This window comes from Notechis scutatus, chromosome 15 (genome assembly GCF_049901735.1).
Source record: "Notechis scutatus isolate UNSWTSFEM ecotype Mainland chromosome 15, rNotScu1.2, whole genome shotgun sequence".
In the NCBI taxonomy this organism is placed as follows: Eukaryota; Metazoa; Chordata; class Lepidosauria; order Squamata; family Elapidae; genus Notechis; species Notechis scutatus.
This window is the reverse complement of record NC_142023.1, coordinates 10,051,315-10,070,986: the sequence shown is the minus strand read 5'-3', so window position 1 is coordinate 10,070,986 and position 19,672 is coordinate 10,051,315. Positions and strand designations below refer to the sequence as shown.

Sequence of the window (19,672 nt, the reverse complement as noted above, 5' to 3'; positions counted from 1 at the left end):
CCTGATTCCTCCTCCCTCTGGTCTTTGAAACCTCTTTTCCGAGTCCTTCCTTCCTTCCTTCCTTCCTTCCTTCCTTCCTTCCTTCCTTCCTTCCTTCCTTCCTTCCTTCCTTCCTTCCTTCCTTCCCCCTAAGGAAGGAAGCTTTGCCTTATGGCCCCTTTCCTGTCACCTGGGCTGCTGTACAGGAGCACTCAAGCTACTGGGGGATGGCATAAATAGCACAGGCCCCTCGACCGATTCATTTAGTGTCCATTTCCCCCATCTGACACATCTGTAACTGCTTAACAGGGGTGGAGTTGGGCAAGACCAAGAAAGTCTTAATGGGCAGGAGGACATCAGATCCGCCTGTCTCAACTTTGGCAACTTCAGCAGGCAACTTGAGCTGAAGAATCCCCTATGAACTCAATTCCGGCCGTTCCTCAATCGGGAGGGATTTTGTTTGGAATCTGTGGGTCAAAATGTGCAAAATGGTGTTGGGAGGGAGGAAAAAAGAGAAGACTGAGATAGAAAGAGAAAAATGCTGAGAGGGAGGGAGGGAAGGAAAGAAGGAAGGAATCAGTGGAAGGAAGGAAGGAAGGAATACTGAGAAAGGGTGAAGGAGGAAGAAAGGCAGAGAGGGAGGGAGGGAGGAAGAGGAAAAGAGGGAGAAAGGAGTAATGAGAGAGGGTGAAGTGGGGAGAGAGGGAGGGAGAAAGAGAGGAAGGAAGGAAGGAGGGAGAAAGGAATCAGTGGAAGGAAGGAAGGAGGAAGGAAGGAAGGAAGGAAGGAAGGAAGGAAGGAAGGAAGGAAGGAAGGAAGGAAGGAAGGAAGGAAGGAAGGAATAATGAGAAAGGGTGAAGGATGGAGAGCGGGAGGAAAGAGGGAAGGAGGGAAGGAAGGAAGGAAGGAAGGAAGGAAAGAAAGAAAGAGAGAAAAGAAAAGAAAAGAAAAGAACGATCCTCAATGCATCCCAAACCCTGAGATCTCCTCCCCCTCTCCGGGCTCTTCTGGCCCCCCCTCCATGCCGTGTTGCTACTCTTGCCCCCCCGTCCCACTTCCTACCCTCGCATCCCCCAGCCCCCCAGGCCCCCTTCCCCAGCCTTGCAGCGGCTGCCTCGGACGCCCCGCCCGGGCTCCGCCTTGCGCGGCCGGGCATCCTCCGCGCTGCTCCTTTAAGAGCCCCCGACCCCGCGGGATGGCCGCTGCCGGGCTGTGCTCGGTGCCCGCGGAGGAAGTTGCGCAGCCCCGGGCGGGCAGGCAGGCAGGCAGGGCGCCGGGATGGTCGGGGCGGCGGGTCCCCTTGGCGGCGCCTGAACTTTGGCCAGCCCGGCCGGACGTCGCTCCGGGGCCGCCGCCTTTGAGCACCCCTCCTCCGACCCGCAGGCTGAGCCCTCCCCCCACCCCGAGGCTGGGGAGGGGGCGCCGGGCGGGCTTGGGGAGGGGGAGGGAGGGGGAATGCGGGCCATCGGGACCCTCCCGCGGGGCGTTTCTCTCGGGCAGGAGGAAAGTTGAACGCCGCCCTCCGCCCCTGCTCCCCCCGGCAGACCTCTGCCCCCCTTCCCCTCCCCCTTTTATAGTTCGGGAAGGCGGAGGGCAAGCGAGGGAGAAGGAGGGAAGGAAAAGGAGGGAGGAGGAGGAGGAGGAGAAAAAGTAAGAAAGTGAGCCAGAAGGAAAGGGAAGAAAGAGGGAAAGGCGAGGAAGGGAGGGAGGGAGGGAGGAAGAGAGAGAAAGGGAGGGAGGAAAGAAGAAGAAGAAGAAGACAAGAACCCGGGAAGGAAGGGAGGAAGGAAAGAAAGAAAGAAAACCAAGGCAAGAAAGCGAAGGAAGGAAGAAAAAGAAAAGGAAGGAAGGAAAGAAAGAAGCAAGGCGAGGAAGAAGGAAGGAGAAGCAAAGAAGGAAGGCAGGAAGGAAGGAAAGAAAGAAAAAGGGAAGGGAGGAAAGAAGAGAAGAGAGTGGGGAGGAATGAAAGAGAGAGGAGGGAGGGAGGCCAGGTTGCCTTCCTCCTTTTCTTCCTTGCCGGGTCTCCATCGCTTCTCCGCCGCAGTTTCCCCTTCCCCAACTTCGCCGGAGGGGTCGGCGTGGGGGGGGACAGCCGCGGGAAGGCCCCCTGGCCAGAGGCGGGGGGCGGCGGGGGTACGAGGTGCAGCCTCTCTTCCTGGCACCCGTCCCGGTCTTTGGAGAAGGGCTCTCCATCCCATCCCGCCCGCCTGGATCCGCCCGTTCCCGGTGAGTAGCCGCGGAGATCCCTGGCGCTCCTCTCGGGCTCCCCCCAGCGCCGTGCGGGAAAAGTCCGCAGCCGTCCCTGCGGCTGGCTTGGGCCGGGCAGGAGGAGGCTGGGGGGGAGGGAAGTTAGCAACAACCTGCTTTCTCCGAGGGGGATCCTTGGGGGCGTGTAAACCTCTAGAATTGGACCCATCTACGGGGAAGGGGATGCTTTAGGGCTGCTCTCTTCGCAACTCGCGGTCCAGATTTCCAAGTGCGGGTTTGTGCACCATCATCCTTTCCCTTTTCTTCCCTCCCGTTTTTTCCTTCTATCTATCTATCTATCTATCTATCTATCTATCTATCTATCTATCTATCTATCTATCTATCTATCTATCTATCTATCTATCTATCTATCTATCTATCTATTTATCTATTTATCTATGTATCTATTCCTCTCTGTCTATCTGTCTGTCTGTCTGTCTGTCTATCTGTCTATCTCTCTCTCTCTCTCTCTCCTCATCTTCCTATCAATCTTATCTATTCATCTCTCTCATCTCTCTCTCTCTCTCTATCCCTCTATCAATCTCATCTATCTCTATCTATCATCCTTCCCTTTCCCCCCCTTTTCTTTCTTTCCTTCCTTCTCCTTCTCTCCTTTGCCTGAAGCTTCTCTTGGGCTCTTTTTGAAGCCCTCCAAACAATTTGCATCGATTTTTTTTTCTTCCCAACCCAGCCCAAATCTTTCCTGTTCTCTTACCCCCCACCCCGAACCCCTTCAACTGGCCTCTCTCTCTCTCTCTCTCTCTCTCTCTCTCTTCACTCTGTCCTTTAAAAAGGGTGGGGTGAGGGAGGGAGCACATCATACAGTAATCTGATTATTTTTTTTTATGATTATTAAGAGAGAGAAGCCGAGAGATCTCCTAACAGGAAATGAATAACAACCCCAGAGATTTCTTTCTATGTTCTTGGCATCCTGCATAGTTCGTTCATTCTCTCTCTCTCTCTCTCTCTCTCTCTCTCCTCCTTCCCTCCCTCTGTCTCTCTGTGTGTTTCTGTTGTGTATGTGACTAAAATGTACTAGCTGAATCACTTTTCTCCCTGCTTATTTTGGTATGGATCTGCTGGCTCGGGATTAGATCATTTCATTTCACTCATTTGGAGAGCAACTTTGCCCAGCCTGGATATTTATATCTATCCAGGCAAGACTATAGAAGAATATATATATACATATACATATACATATATGTTGAACGGCCTCCTTTCTAGCTTGACTTTACTTGGGAGTCAACTGCGCCCCAGAATGAGGTATTGGGTTGCTTGGTGATTTGCAAAATTTTCAAGGCCTCTGCCAGCCAAGTAAATTTGCTTGACAAGGGAACAACAAAAGAATCCATCCAGCTTTGTGAAATGTCATCTCTGGGTTTTTGTTTTGCCCTGTCTACAGCAACTTCTTCCCCTCCCAAAACTTTCCAACCCAACCCCAGATATTTCCACTCTCCTGCCTTGGTTTCCAGGTCACTTTGATGTGTCTCTTTTTCTTCTCTACAACTTCATCCTTAGCAAGCTTTTTTTTTCTTTTCTGATGCACAACTGAGACAAAATCCATTCCATTCCAGGGAGTGTTTCACATCCCGCCCTAAATTTTGGGATATCTTCCCCCACCCTCAAAAAAAAGTTGGCAGAAAGCTAGAGTTTTGTTGAGTTTGGGTCTGTCTAATATTCAGCCAGGAATATCTTATTTTATTTTTTTTAAACATCCTTTGGAGGAGGAGGATAGATTTGAAGAAATGCTTGGGAATGACCTTCCTCTGGTATTAAGAGCATGGGGTGTCCCCCCCCCCGGAGAATGCAATTCCCTTCAAGCCATTTCAGGTGTCAGCTTCCACCACAAATAACAGGAAAAGAGGAGAAAACAAGAATGGTCAAACCTCAAGGACTGAGTGCTGACTTTCCAAACAGCAAAGCAAATAATATTCTTGTACAGTTTCCTTCCTGGCTAAGTTCATTTCCTCTCTTTTATTTCCTTCCTTCTTTCTTTCTTTTTCTTCCTTCCTTCCTTCCTTCCTTCCTTCCTCTCCCCCCCTTGCGTGAGTATGTGTTTTCTGGGAAATGTTGCATTTAATTGCCAAGCGTGCCGTTCAGTTGACTGCTTAATTCCCCAGTAGGGTGTTGCAACCATCGCTGTTTCCTCTTTATTTCAAAAGCACGCTTAATCCAATAACGGAGGACAAGGGAGCGCCATCCAGATACCCAGATAAAATCTAATTTTTGTGAGGCGAGCAGCGGCTAGTCTCAGATGGACTCTTAAAAGAAATCAAGGCATCGGTTTCCCGTCTTCCCAGAAAGGGGACTTTCTTAATAATCAAGATTTATCCTCATGCGGGAAGGAAACCTCGGCCGAGCATTTTTGTGGGATCATAATAATAATTTTTGCACAGCAGCGGAAAGCAATTCCTATAAAATATCCATGAGGGCCAAAGACCAAAATTGCAGATTGAAGGGAGGGGGTTTTGCCCTGGATATCCGCTCTCTTCACCAAGGCCACCGGCTCTCTCCTCCCAAAATAACACGGCCGGTGGGTGCCTTCCTTGAAGCCCACCGTGGGTTGGCTCCAGCCTCGAGATGCGGCGACGTCTTTTCGGTGATTAATGTCAGAATTACTGGGTGACAAATCTGATGGGGTAAGGAAGTTAGGGGAGAAGGCTTGATGGTGAAAATCAGATCTGATGTCAGGAAGGAGGAGGAGGAGGAGAGGGGGGTTCATAACATATATATTTTTTTGCATCACTCCATCCCTTCCTTTTCTTCTTGGCTTCGTCCCAGCCCCAAGCTTAATCCTGAGTTCAAAAATAGTAACCAGGTCTTGCTTTTCAAGGGGAGATGACTTTCAAGCGAGGGGGCGGGGGAAGTTGGGGGGATTTAGCCCTCTAATGAGCCAGAAGACAAGGGGCACTTGCAGATCCCCACCAGGTTAGCCTTTCGCCTTTCTTCCTCCCCCCCCCCTTTTTTTAAGAGAGAAAAAGAAAAGAAAAAGCTAGGAAGGCAGGAAGGATGGAGTTTCCCTGGAGAGAGGAAAGCAACGATGTTTAAGACAGTTGGGCATCTTCCGAAGGCACGGTGGCACTTTGCAAAACCAAGCAAGGAGACATAGAGAGAGAGAGAGAGATAGATAGATGATAGATAGATAGATAGATAGATAGATAGAGAGAGAGAGAGATAGATAGATAGATAGATAGATAGATAGATAGATAGAGATAGATAGATAGATAGATAGATAGAGAGAGAGAGAGAGAGAGAGATTTCTAGCTCCGCCAAGCAATTGGAGGTGGGGTGGGGGTGTCTTTGGCCTCCTGATTGGGAGGAGGGGTGTGCAGGGGGCTACCTGTCTGCTCCGAGTTTGCAAAGGAGCAAAGCTGAGATCTTCCTCTCCCAGATTTCTTGCAGGGGGAGAGGAAAGTGACAGGTCCTTCTGGGGTTTTTTGGGGGGGGGATCCTCATGAATCTTTCAAATTGCTGCTGCTGCTTTTTTCGTGGTCCAGATGAATCTTTCTTGGCAGAGGCTGGGCTGAATTTTCACTAGTGGGATACATTATTTATTGGGGTTTGGCTTCCTAAAGGTTTCTGCTCAGTCCCTTGCTAGATTCCTACTTATTCTTGTGGGTGTTTTTATATATATCTATATCTATATATATATATATTTAAGGCACCAACTCTGGTTTTGTCATCATTCTGTGGATCGCAGTGTGATCCGGATTGAACAGGAGGGAGAGAAAAAGGCAGGAAAAGGAATATATCTATTTGTGTGTGTGTGTGTGTGTGTGTGTGTGTGTGTGTGTGTGTGTGTGCGTCCTCTGGTGTAACCCTAGAAGCCTCTGTTTGGAGAAAATGCTCTCTTTTAATGCTGTCTCTGTGGACTCTTTCTCCCTCTTTTTGCTGATACAAAACTTTATTTTTTTCCCCCACCCACCAGCTAATCTGACTACCACTTCTTCTTTTTTTAAAAAAAATTCTCTTGCAGGCCGCGTGGTGCCAACGGACTGAGTTTCTTCTCCCTTGATCATCTTGCATAAACTGGATATGCTTTGGAGGCCGATGCCCAGAAGGGGTATGAAACCAGGGGCTATTTTCTAATAACATCTCCCATTTCCTGCGAAGAAGAAGAAGAAGAAGAAGAAGAAGAAGAAGAAGAAGAAGAAGAAGAAGAAGAAGAAGAAGAAGAAGAAAGAAGAAGAAGAAGAAGAAAGAAAGAAAGAAAGAAAGAAAGAAAGAAAGAAAGAAAGAAAGAAAGAAAGAAAGAAAGAAAGAAAGAAAGAGGCAACAAATTCATGAACGGTTATTTTTTTTTAAACAACAACAAACAAACAAACCCAGAGGGTGAAATTGTCTTCTTGAAGTTTATTGGTCAAGAAATGTGAGGCACGCGTTCTATTTTTTTCTTTCTTCTTCTCTTTTTAGCCTCAAATGTTCTTTTCCTTAGAGAAGGTTACCACCCCCCCCAAAAAAAAGTACTTGACAGCTTGGTGCCACGTAGCCATTAGCAAGGGGTGGGAATGAAAAGTTAACTGTACTCAACCCTGTAACTTTTTAAGCCCTTCTTCACACAGACACACTCCTCTTCCTCCTCCTCTCCTTCTCCTTCTCCTTCTCCTCCTCCTCCTTCCCTTCCTCTCTCTCTCTCTCTCTCTCATATATGTCCTGCCCCCGCTGCCTCGACTGGTCAAATTTCATCGCAAAATGAAAATTTGATAGCTCTCTTGATTGATCGGAGCGAGTCACCTCTAGCTACCTTCACATCCTGAGACTGCTTAGCCGACAGAAGGAGAGGATGAAGTGGAACAAGACGTGATCGCTGATCAGTGGGGAGAGGGGGGGTTGCTCGGGACAGCTGCTGCTCCCCATGGCTAAGGCGGGAGGGTAGGGAATGGACCTCCTCATTCTCTTCAACTGGACCTCTCCAGGCGTGGTCTTGGGCGGGAAGTGTCCATGCTGATCCAGAGGACTTCCCCAACGCCAGTCTCTGACTTGGTCACGATTCCGGGGTCCTTTCCGCTTGGCTGCATCTGCCATGCTTCACCACGTGGCCATCTTATTGCATTGTCTTCCTCTGGTCATGGGACAGTATGACATCTGCAAGTCTTGGGTCACCACGGACAATGGGCCCATGTGGGAGTTTTACGCTTGCCAGCCCAAAGCGATGGCCATGAAGGACTTTGCAACGGTCCGGGTGGAACCTTCCGGCATCACCTGCGGGGACCCACCTGAGCGGTTTTGCACTCATGTAAGTAAGACTTTTTTTTTTAAATTAAAAAAATGTATTTATTTTGCCCTGTTTTCACAGACCTAAGAGTTTGCAATTCTCCCAAAGTCTTGGTTGCTTCCTGAGTGAGAAGAAAGTTGATTTGAACAGCCTGTCACTTCGGTTCAAACTTCAACTTTCAGTTTTGGGGTTGATCCACGAATGCCCAGAGGGGTCCTTTGGTCCGGGAAAGGCTGGTTGTGTGCTCAGCTCTTGCACACGGTGCGAATCCAGCGAAGGAGAAACAGACCAGAGAAGTGAATTTCAAAATTGAACAGTTGTTGTGATGAAGTCCGGTCTGGAGCTGATCCTTGGCGTTTCTGGTTTTTAATCGTGCAAAATGTGTTCTGTAGGCAGAACATTCTCCTTTTGGTGAAAGGTGTGCCCAAGCAGCTGGGGAAAACTCTCTTTGGGAAGAAGCTCTACATGTTGAGCAGGGTCTCTATGCGTCTTTGTCCTGGGTAGAATACCTGGGTCAGGTGTGAAAGGATCTGGGCTGAATCCCATCTTCAAGGGGGCATGAATCTTTCTTAAGAATTGCACTCGGGCGTTAAACTAGGGGACGTAATACGAAGAGTCTTCGCTTTGCATCCGGGGGGAAGTGGAATAGAACATAGAATTACAGAGCTGGGAGGGACCTTGGAGGTCTTCTAGTCCAACCCCCTGCTCAAGCAGGAGACCATATTATATCATTCTGGACAGACGGCTGTCCAGTCGCTTTGTCATGCCCCCTGTGGAGACTGACTTTGAGGGAGAGGAGGAACAGCCGACAGGGAGTGGAAGTGTGGCTCCAGAGGTGGTGGAGGAGGCTGGGAGAGGGCAGAGGCCGGCTGGGCAGCCAGAGGAGGACCCAGGCCCATCCCCTCCTCATCCTAGGGCACGCAGGGAGGAGAGGATAAGGGAGAGACGTGGTCTACTCGGGGGGAGAGGGCCTTGATGTTCTTCATGGGCTGCAGCTGTGACAACTGAATAAGAGGACACACATGCGTACGGGCAAGCGCTGGAAAGAAAGCATGGAAATATCTCTAGTTTATGGTTCCTCTCTGAGTTTGGCGTCCTTCCCAGTGTGTGTTCTGATATCTGTGGACGTCCTCCAGCCCTTATCTTGCCTGGTTTGTGTTGCCTTTTCCCTCCTTCTTGTAACTGTTTGTGTGGGAGTTTTTTTGTCTTCCATCAAGGATATTTGGAGCTTGGAAGCAAAGTGAAGGAATCAAAGGGGCTTCACCTGTTTTCTGTGACTGTGTTTGTTTTGTATCCCACCCTGGGTCATCACACTCTTTTTAAAAACTTCCAGTGATGGAGCACCCACAGGTGGTTCTGTGATGTCTATCTGGATCTACCGCAAGGTCATGGGCAGTGTTAATACCACTTTATAAGGCCTTGGTAAGGCCACACGTGGAATATTGCATCCAGTTTGGTCACCACGATGTAAAAGAGACGTTGAGGCCCTGCAGAGAAGAGCAACAAAGAGGATTAGGGGAGGCTAAAACATGTAAAGAATATTTGTTGGAACTGGGTATGTCTAGTCTAGTGAAGAGAAGGACCAGGGGTGACAGGATGGCAGTCTTCCAGTATTTGAGGGGCTGCCCCAAAGAAGAGGCGGGGGTCAATCTATTCTCCAAAGCCCCAGAAGGCAGGACAAGAAACGATGGATGGAAACTAACCATGGAGAGAAGCAACTTAGAACTAAGGAGAAACGTCCTGACAGTGAAGACAATTAACCAGTGGAACCGCTTGCCACCAGAAGTTGTGGCTGCTCCATCACTGGAAGCTTTTAAGAAGGGACTGGATAACCATTTGTCTGAAATAGTAGAGGGTTTCCTGCCTGAGCAGAGGTTGATCTAGAAGACCTCCAAGGTCCCTTCCAACTCTGTTATTGGGTTGCATTGTGTTCTTTCACTCCATAATATCCCTGATCCCAAAGTCAGAGATGGCTTAGCAAGAGGGCAGGGTAAGGGCGGGGAAGATGCTTAAGAGGTTTATTTCATTCGGTCAACTGAGCTTGCAGAATTGGCTGGGTAGACAAATGAGTTGCGTTGGCTTAAAGTGGATTTTCAGATGCTTTTTAAGGATCAATACTTGGGCTGGATTCCTGAATTTAAATATGGCCACGATAGGAATAATCAGAATCTCCTCGCTGCCTCATTAATTAGTGTCTAAACATGAAGATGGGAGTGGAAAATTAAGTGTGTGTGTGTGTGTGTGTGTGTGTGTGTGTGTGTGTAGACAGAGAGTGGGAGTTATTGTCTTGTTGCAAACTCAGGAAATTGAGAGGTACATTTTGAAGGTCCATTGAAGAGTGAAGTTGGGGGGTGGAGCGTGTGGTTGGAGAACTTCAAAGCTGCCCAGAGGGTGCGGGACATCAAGTCCCATCATCCCCACTGGGAACAGCCTGATGGCAAGGACTTTCTAAGGGCTGTCATCAAGACAATATTTGTCTTCCAATGCTGCCCGTAAGCGGAAGCATCGCTGGTGGTTTCCACGGGATTATTTTGAATTCCTAGACCGGGTTGGCATCATTGTACAAATTCCAAGGAGATTAAAATGCAATTCAGCGTCTTGTGGGAATCTTAACAATTCTCTGGTCGTGAGAAGACTAAAGTTACATCACTGGAGCAACCTACGTTCCGTTACTAAGGAAGACAGTTGCTAAGTGAGGTTTGCCCCCATTTTTTTTTTAACCACCTTGTTAAGCAAATCACTTGCAGTCATTAAGTTAGGAACCAGCCAGTGAAGCTGGCTGGTTGGAAGGTCACAAAAGGGATCATGTGACTCTGGGATGCTGCAACTGACATAAGTACATGCCAGTTTCCAAGCCTCCAGATTCTGATCACGTGGCCATAGAGATGCTGCAAGGACTCATAAGTGTGGGAAATGGCCATAAATCACTTCCTTCCAGTGTCGTAACTTCGAATGGCCATGAAACAAATTATTGTAAATTGAGGACTAGCTCTCTTACATCAGTGCAGCAACTCCTTGAGCAGGTGGGGGGGGGTTCGACTGGATGACCTCCAAGGTCCCTTCCAACTCTGTTATTCTATTCTATTCTATTCTATTCTATTCTATTCTATATTCTATTCCTATTCCTATTCCTATTCCTATTCCTATTCCTATTCCTATTCCTACTCTACTCTACTCTACTCTACTCTATATTCTATTCTATTCTATTCTATTCGATTCTATTCGATTCTATTCTATTCTATTCTATTCTATCCCCTCTTCTCTTCTCTTCTCTTCTCTTCTCTTCTCTTCTAACGGTGATTCCTTCCTTTAAGATTTACTGTATTGTGTGTTGTGTGAATATGGCTTGAAGGGCGATGGACAGAGAGCTCCGGTTTACGGTACACTCCACTGGTCCATAAGTTGTGTGTGTGAGGCCAGCTCTTACATTTCTGTGAGAAATGCCCATGGAGAGGAGAAATATATATATAGCAGTCCTTGTGCTGTGCCAGTAATGATGATAATAATCTTTTCATAAAGAATTAATAATAATGAGAAACTCTCAAAAGCTACTGAAAATAATGCTTCCCTGTTGGTCCTATTGTCCAGAATATAATTTTGGGAAGTTGTCCAAATTTGGGTTTTCTTTGCATTATTTATTTACTGGAATCGCCGCTTGTAGCATGCCATAACTTTCCCCTACATGATTGATTTAAATGAAAAGGGAGTGGGTGAGTTGGTTTTTTTTTTAAATCATGGCTTTATTTTTAATCATCTTTATTATTTTGGATGAAAACTGTCTTCCGTCTTAAAGAAAAATAAACATTTTGAGAAGGAAAAGTCCTCTTTAAAATGACCCCATAATCCCTTGCATTGGGGTGGAGTCTGGCCAACTGAACAGAGCTGAGTGTTTACTGACCAGATGCCCTTCCCGTCACCAATGTGGAGTTTTGTTTGTGTTTTTTTCCCAGCAGATATATTCTCAGAGAGAGAACATTTCGACAAGGAATGTGAAGTACAAACTAAAAATGCACACAAAGAGAGAATAAAAATAACATTATTTTAATGCTTAGCCTCAGTCACTGTTTAATCAGTGAATTCATTACAAATAGTCCTTGACTTATGGTCCCAATTAACTGTTGCTGAGTGAAGCAGTCATTAAGTGAGCTTTGCATCATTTTACGACATTCCTTCCTACGGTTGTTGAGCGAATCACTGCAGTGGTTAAGTTAGTCACCTGGTTGTTAAGTGAATCTGGCTTCCCCCGTAGATTTTGTCTCAAAGAGGAATCACGTGACCCCAGAACACTGCAACCGTTATAAGTATGAGTCGGTTTCCAAGCGCCCGAATTTTGATCTCATGACCACGGGGATGCCCCAACAGTCGTAAGTGCGAAAAACGGTCATAATACACTTTTTTTTTCAGTGTCATTGTCACTGCGAGCGTTACAATGTAAACTAAAGGTTGTAAGTCACACAGGACAGATGGTGAGTTTGCACAGCGTGTAAAGCCAACACCCATGGTTTTGTGAATGGCAAAGTCACGCCAACCAGGTTTCTTGAATGAGGTTCTGCACGGCAGCTGTGACTCACAGCTAGTGTGAGGTGTAAGCGAACGCTTTACAAATGCCCAGAAGTGAAAGGTGTGTGTAGACTTGAGTGTGAAGATGTTGTTTCTTTGGCTTTGCTGCTTCTTTGGTGGAGGAGCTAATCAGCTCAGATGGAGCCTTTTTAATTAAAAATAATCCCGCTGTTTTGTCAACTACTTTATAAATCACCGCAGAGCTCTTGATTTCACAACTGTCTTGCAAATAGATCTATAAAAGTTACACGCTGGAGGGATAGTAAAGAAGGAGCATTAATTGACTGGTCTAGACATTGCCATTGTGATGCTACAGTAAAGGTGTCCAAGGAAGAGCAGGGAGCTAGAACATGGAACATAGAATAACAAAGAGTTCGAAGGGAACTTGGAGGTCATCTAATCCAACCCACCCACCCCGCCCGAGCAGGAGACCCTACACCGTTTCTGACAGTCCAATCTCTTCTTGAAAGCTTCCAAGGATGAAGCTCTCACAACTTCTGAAGGCAACATGTTTGACCCCCTCCTTCGGGCTCAACATGCTGGTCATCTCCCACACCATCTAAGATAGGGATTGATCAACCTGCTTCTCTCCTTGCGTAGTTTCCACCCATTCCATTCCTTCTTGTTCAGCTTTCAGGCAGGGTTTCCTGCTTGAGCCAGGGGTTGGACTAGAAGACCTCCAAGACCCCTTCCAACCCTACTATTCTACGTTCTCTTCAGATGTATTCAAGGACATCTCAACTCCACCTGAAACATGGGGTGATCCATTCATTGATTTGGTGGGTTTCTCCTGCCCTCAACTTCATCTTCTTCCATCAGAGGCAAGACGTTCCAGTGGTGAATGGTTCCCACTGCCCAGAAATTTTGGTTCTCTCCTTGGTTAGTTTCCACCCGTTGCTTCTTGTCCTGCCTTCTGAAGGTGCAGTTTGGAGAATAGCTTGACTCCCTCTTCTTTGGGGCAGCCCCTCAGATACTGGAAGACTGCTATCATGTCACCCCGAGTCCTTCTCTTCATTAGACGAGACGTACCCAATTCCTGTCATCTTCATATGTTTTAGCCTCCAGTCCAGTGGTGGGATTCAACCAGTGTAACAACCGGTTTGGTGAGCGTGTGTTTTGTGCACATGCGCATAGTGTTTAAAAAACAGCCATTTTGAGCTCTAAAACTCACCTTCTGCAGCCGCACGAATTATAGGACAGTCTAGGGGAGGGGCAGGTGGGCGGGACCAGCTAATTGCCAGAACTACCGGTTCACCTGAACCAGTCCAAACCAGCTGAATCCTACCCCTGCTCCGGTCCCCTAATGCATCTTGTTGCTCTTCTCTGCACTCTTTCTAGAGTCTCAATGTTGTCTTCTTCTTCTTCTTCTTCTTCTTCTTCTTCTTCTTCTTCTTCTTCTTCTTCTTCTTCTTCTTCTTCTTCTTCTCTTCTTCTTCTTCTTCTTCTTCTCCTCCTCCTCCTCCTCCTCCTCCTCCTCCTCCTCCTCCTCCTCCTCCTCCTCCTCTCCTCCTCCTCCTCCTTCCTCCTCCTCCTCCTCCTCCTTTTTTTGCATCAAGGTGTTCAAAACTGTTCATTTAATCCTTCCTGAATTCCAGGAAGTTTATCAATGCATGGTATGAAGAAAGAGAAGGTGGGGATGAATCTGGATTCCCCCCCACACCCTCAAATTTGGATTTTTCCTTCTCGCCAAATGTCACAAGTCATCCCGGGCTCTACAGTCACAATGAAGGGGAGCTGAGGGCAAAATGCTGCCTTGCATAACAAGCCAGGGAGCTAATGATGTTTTTTAGATCAAAGGTAAAACTCAGGAGGAAAGAAAAAAAACCCTAAAGGTCGGTTTTAGATCTCATTATCGGCTTGGAGATGCTGAATAATGGATGGAAAGGAGCATTAAGGGCATATTTCTCTCCCTCTCTCTCTCCCTCTCTTTTTCCCCTTTTTTATGTTTTAAAAAAGTTTCCATTAAAGCCCTTAACTAGTTCCGTGTCTTTGTTTCTAAAGTTTCAGAAACAGCCATTTGAAGTAGTCATTGGTATATATATTTGATATGATTAAGGGGTGAAGGAGGAAATGAGCAGAAGCAGAAATATATATATATTTAAAAGAACTACAATGACGTGGGAAAATATAACAAGCCAACACAACATATATTAAGATATATATATATATATATATATATATATATATATATATATATATATATATATATATATATATATATATATATATATTCTTACATTTTCGCACTCATGTAGTTGTGCTTTTAGCCAGTTGAGCAGCGTTTGGCAGCAATCTCAGAATCTCATCTGCCATCATCAGGCTTCTGTATACATGATGGCAGATGAGATTCTGCCGAAACGTTGCTACACTTTAAAAGCACAACTACAATGACGTGGGAAAATACCCGAACAAAGCTGAATGCCATACATACATACATACATACATACATACATACATACATACATAGAAACATACATACATATATATTAATGTTGTGTTTGAGTTCTGGAAACTGAGTTCTGGAGGGGCCCTGTGAGCACCGTTTCTCAAGGTCCACTTGTTCCCATCTGTGTCCCTTTCCCAGAGGGAATATTGCAAAAATGAATTGCAAATTCCCCTTAGGGTCTGGAAGAAAGGAAGGAGGGAGGGAGGAGCAGCAAACAGGCCCCAAATGCATTTGTGATTGAAAAGGGAAGAGAAACAGGGAAAAGAACACAAGTCTTGGCTTGAGCCAGGTCCCTGCGGCTAAAGAAATGAGAAATTATGTGGATGGGACAGGGCCAAGTTGCAGAACTGTCGGCGTTGCATGGACTTCTGTTTTGCATGGACACCAAAATGCCAATTAATTTAATTTGGGCTGGAGAACACTTGTAACTGATAGGGTATTGTTTTTTTCCCCTTATTACCTAGTTTTTCCCCCCACCCACTCACTCTCTCTATGCATTTTTTTTGGGGGGGTGGCTTTATGAACGCATCTGGGAAACAAAAAAATAAATAAATTTCTGAAGAAGATCTACAGCTTTGCTTCTTCAAGAGAAAACCAGGTCTTGCTCATCCAGTCACCGGCCCACACGAGAGAGAGAGAGAGAGAGAGAGAGAGAGAGAGAGAAATGATGGGGGGGAAAAATTAAATTGCTTATTTATTTCTCGGCCTGTCACAGGAAAACAAAAGTTTTCATAGCCTCCGGTTCTCCTCTTGTAAAATAACTTTTTTTCAGCTGGCAGGGAAATGACGAACCGTTTCATCAGAGAGAGACAAATGGCAGCAAATTTAGCCTTTTCTCCTTCTTGATTACTTCAGTGGGTAGAAGGCAATTTTGTCCCCCCCACCCCTTTGGAGAAAAGAAATAAATTTCTCTTTTTTTGTCTGGGAGACTTTTACTGATCTAAGGCCAAGTCTAATTTCTGAGAAGGTATCATTGAGGGGGAAGCAGCGAGGAAGGTTGTGATATTTATGAACGTCGGGGAAATGTTGCTCAGGGTAGTCCAGACAAGAAGCTGAAACAATGAGTGCCAATGCTACCTGTTTTAGAAGACAATACTTTCAGCTCACTGATGACATTATGTAGTTTGGTGTCGTGGTTAGCCGGCAGCAGGTGTGGATGGCTGAGGAGAGCGAAGACTCAGATGAGGGGCCAGGACCATGAGGGAGTGACTGCTGCCTTCACAGATTGTGCGGGCTGGCAGCAGCGATGAGGAGCTTCCCGAGGAGCCTGTGCCAAGTGCACGTGTGTGCAGGATTGCTCGGAGGAAAGAGCAGCTACAACAGCACGGGCGACTCATAAGGCAGCAATGTAATGGCCCCTCCTTCAAGAAGATAAAAACCAGCTGTGAACGAATGTACTTTGCAGAAGGCAAAGACGTTTTGAAACTCAGCCTCGTGGACATTCCAGTATCCTGAGTTTGTACTTGAACGTTTTTGTCTTGCAAATTATTTCTTGTCTGTTATCTTTTGACAAGTCTCGCTCAGTTTGGCAAGGCTTGTGCTTATCACAGCTCATTATTTTGCAAAAGCATTACAAGGTTTCTGTTCCTTTTGAATTGCGTTTGATTTGTCGGAAAAGGGCGTGGGTCAGAACATTTGGTAATGAAATGTCTGCAAGAAAACATTTGTCTGAAATGTTATAGGGCTTCCTGCCTGAACAGGGGGTTGGACTAGAAGACCTCCAAGGTCCCTTCCAACTCTGTTATTCTGTATATTCTGTAAGCTCTTCTTTCAAGAGAGAGGGGAGGGTTCTTCTAACTCACGCGGCTCTTGTTTCAGTTTTATTGCAATCCTGTCTGGAAACGATCATAAATTCCCCCCTAATTCTTTCACCAGTCAAGCACCCAACCGTTGCTAATTCAAGTTAAGCAGCTGCGACATTAAGAGAAATGAAGACTAATTGACTACTGCTACAAGCGAGCATCAACTCCCAATGTGTTGCTGCACGAAAGTCGCGGAGACCATCAAGATTTTGAGGATCCCATGTGGAACTTCAGAAAGGACTACGCGGCTATGCCAAGGACATTTCTTTGCCCGTGCAGACACACACACACCCACACCCACACACGTGTCGAGGTAGTTCCTGACTTACAACAGTTCGTTTAATGACCATTCAAAGTTACAATGGCACTGGGGGAAAAAAAAGTCACGTAGGATCGTATTTCAGACTTATGACCAGTGCAGAATCCCCACGGCCACACGATCAAAAGTGAGATGCTTGGCAAAACTGACTCGTATTTATGACGTCCTGGGGTCACGTGGTCCCCTTTTGCTCAGGGACGATGTCAGCCTAAGATGTGGGGTGGTGGGGGTGAGGGATGTCTATGTGAGCCTCTTCCTCCACTCCAGATGCCCCGTGAAGTTTTCAGGTTGGTTTTGTGATCCTTAGCCTGCTTTTCAAAAAGTTGTAGCATGATTTGGGTTAGCCTCCTTTGCCCTGATCTCTCTCTCTCTCTGTCCTTGTGTCTCTTTCTCACCCTCTCTCTTTCTTTCTCTCTCTCTCTTTTTTCTCTTTTTCTTTCTCTCTCTTTTCTCTCTTTCTCTCTGTCCCTCTGTCTCTTTTTTTCTCTCTCTCTTTTCTCTCTCTGTCTCTGTGTCTTTCTCTCCCTCTCTCTCTTTCTCTCTGTCCCTCTGTCTCTTTTCTCTCTCTTTTCTCTGTCTCTGTGTCTTTCTCGCTCTCGCTCTCTTTCTTTCTCTCTTTCTCTCTCTCTCTCTCCATCCTCTGCTGTTTCCCAATCCTGCCCTGTGCTTGAATTAGCCAGACCTGCCACGGCCTCCCCCATTTTAAAAAAAGAAAACATTAATAAAATATTTATGGCCCTGCAAAGCTGCAAATAGAGAGAGCAGGCAGCTTTTAAAGAGCAGCGTTCTTTTCCAGTGTCCTAAGCATTTTCCCCCTTTTCTTCTCCCACCTGAATCAATAATGCACTTTGCGTTGTCATAGATGGAGGCTGCGGCGTTTCTGTGATGTTGTTGGATCTTTTCTTGCGAGTGGGATGGTGGCAAGTCTTTTTTTTTTTTTTTTGGATGTCTTTGGTTTTTAGGGAAGCGATTTGAGGAAGAGGGCTTGGAAAACATAGCAATGCAGGCCACCCCCAAGTTGGTCTCCTACAGCAGCCCAGGGCTGATGTTCCCCTCTCTGGGGCGTTTTGTTTTCCTCTGATCTCCCTGTCGCTTGTTCCTTGCGTGCCTGGCTTCTTATGCAATGTTCAGCTCACCTCGCCTTTCCGTATCTGGCCATACGAGATGCCTTTAATAATAGCACATTTTCTGGACCTGTTAAAACTGCATTTGGTTGGCTGAGGCTGAGGCTGAGGGAGGGAGGGAGGGAAGAAGGAAATGAAAGTCAGGAGGGATGGAGGGAAGGAAGGAAAGAGAGAGGGAGGAAAGGGAAGGAGGGAGAGAAGGGAAGAAGAAAGGAAGGAAGAAGGAAAGAAAAGGGATGGAAGAAGGAAACAGAAGTCAGGAGGGATGGAGGGAAGGAAGGAAAGAGAGAAGGAGGAAAGGGAAAGAGGGAGAGAAGGGAAGAAGAAAGGAAGGAAGAAGGAAAGAAAAGGGAGGGAAGAAGGAAATGAAAGTCAGGAGGGATGGTGGGAAGGAAGGAAAGAGAGAGGGAGGAAAGGGAAGGAGGGAGAGAAGGGAAGAAGGAAGGAAGGAAGAAGGAAAGAAAAGGGATGGAAGAAGGAAATGGAAGTCAGGAGGGATGGAGGGGAGGAAGGGAAGAGGGGAGGGAGGGGGGAGGGAAGAAGGAAACAGAAGTCAGGAGGGATGGAGGGAAGGAAGGAAAGAGAGGGAAGAAAGGGAAGGAGGGAGAAAAGGGAAGAAGGAAGGAAGGAAGAAGGAAAGAAAAGGGATGGAAGAAGGAAATGGAAGTCAGGAGGGATGGAGGGGAGGAAGGGAAGAGGAAGGGAGAAAGGAAATTGAAATCAGGAGGGAAGGGAAGGAAGGGAAGGAAAGGAAGGAAGGAATCATGAGAAAGAGTGAAGGAGGGAGAAAGGCAGAGAGGGAGGGAGGAAGGAAGGAAGGGGAAAAACACCCATTGGGAAACCTGGATTGTCTTAACAAAGGCATGATTCACTTTACCTCTATGAGATTTTGTTCAATCATGCCGTTGTTGTAAAAAAAAGAAGAAAATTGCCGTGAAACCAAGTCTGACTTGACCTACCTCTGCAACACCCTCACGACAGGAATTCTGGTTTGAAGTGTGGCCCTAAACCCTAAGCTCTAAAGCTACAAAACGAAAGGGCGACTTTTTCAAAACCCTGCAGGTTGGACATCCTAACCCAGAGATGATTTTGGTGGGAATTTGGTGGGTGCTGGACGGGATCACCGGCCTGCCAGCTGGGAAGGGAGAACCGCTTGCTTTTCAGCAACCATGGCTCGCTTAGGCTCCCCTGGTTGTATTTGGGTTAATTCTATATTCTGAAATTCTCATCTGCCCTAAGAGGATTAGCTCCCTTTTAAAAGGTGAGGTGAGGTTGCCAGAGGGAGGGAGGGAGAGAAGCCAAACCCACTTCAGCCGCTGATGAAATAGCGACATCAAGAAGAAGAAGAAGAAGAAGAAGAAGAAGAAGAAGAAGAAGAGGAGAAGAGGAGGAGGAGGAGGAGGAGGAGGAGGAGGAGGAGGAGGAGGAGGAGGATTAGTTTAATTGGTCATTTTCTGTAAACCTGGAGAGAGAGAGAGAGAGAGAGAGAGAGAGGTTAGCAATCTTTTAGCCATGAGTAAGCAACGTGTGATGTGTTTTAACGTTTGGGGGGGAAAGATATTTGTAAAGTGATAGATTTTAATTTAAGTTTTGCTGGCTGGCCTTATGGCTAACAGGAATTGGAAAATGTTTGTTCAGTTTGTGTCTGGTTGGTACGTACGGAATGCATTTTCCGAGATCAATATTATACATCATTCATTCTTCAGATTTGTGTACTTTGGGGAGTTTTGAACAACTTTGACAAAAATCCATACTGAAACATACACCCTGTGCATAACTTCTAAGCAAGGAGCCCACGGTGTAGGCAAATGAGGCAGAATTATAGAAAATGGCTCCAAGAAACTGTACATTAAGCGAGATTGACTCTGAATGAATGAGCATTTATTTAATCAACCCAACGGATGAAAAAGTGCAGCCGAAAAGCTTATTTACTGGGAGACACGAGCGATAGAAAATGCACAGCAATTTTAATGGGAATTT

At 46.5% G+C, this 19,672-nt stretch overlaps 1 protein-coding gene across 2 annotated transcripts in view; it reads left to right on the top strand.

The window, feature by feature from the left end:
• The first annotated feature begins 2,104 nt into the window (after positions 1-2,104).
• NTNG2 (netrin G2) overlaps positions 2,105-19,672 on the top strand; it is a 42,705-nt gene continuing 25,137 nt past the window's right edge. The window contains exons 1-2 of one of the 2 annotated variants that reach the window (XM_087944129.1): positions 2,105-2,205; positions 6,203-7,462. In XM_087944129.1, the coding sequence (XP_087800255.1) occupies positions 7,250-7,462 (213 nt within the window). In that variant the 5' untranslated portion in view covers positions 2,105-2,205; positions 6,203-7,249. The remainder of the gene's footprint in view (positions 2,206-6,202; positions 7,463-19,672) is intronic. The other variant, XM_087944130.1, reaches the window with a different exon arrangement.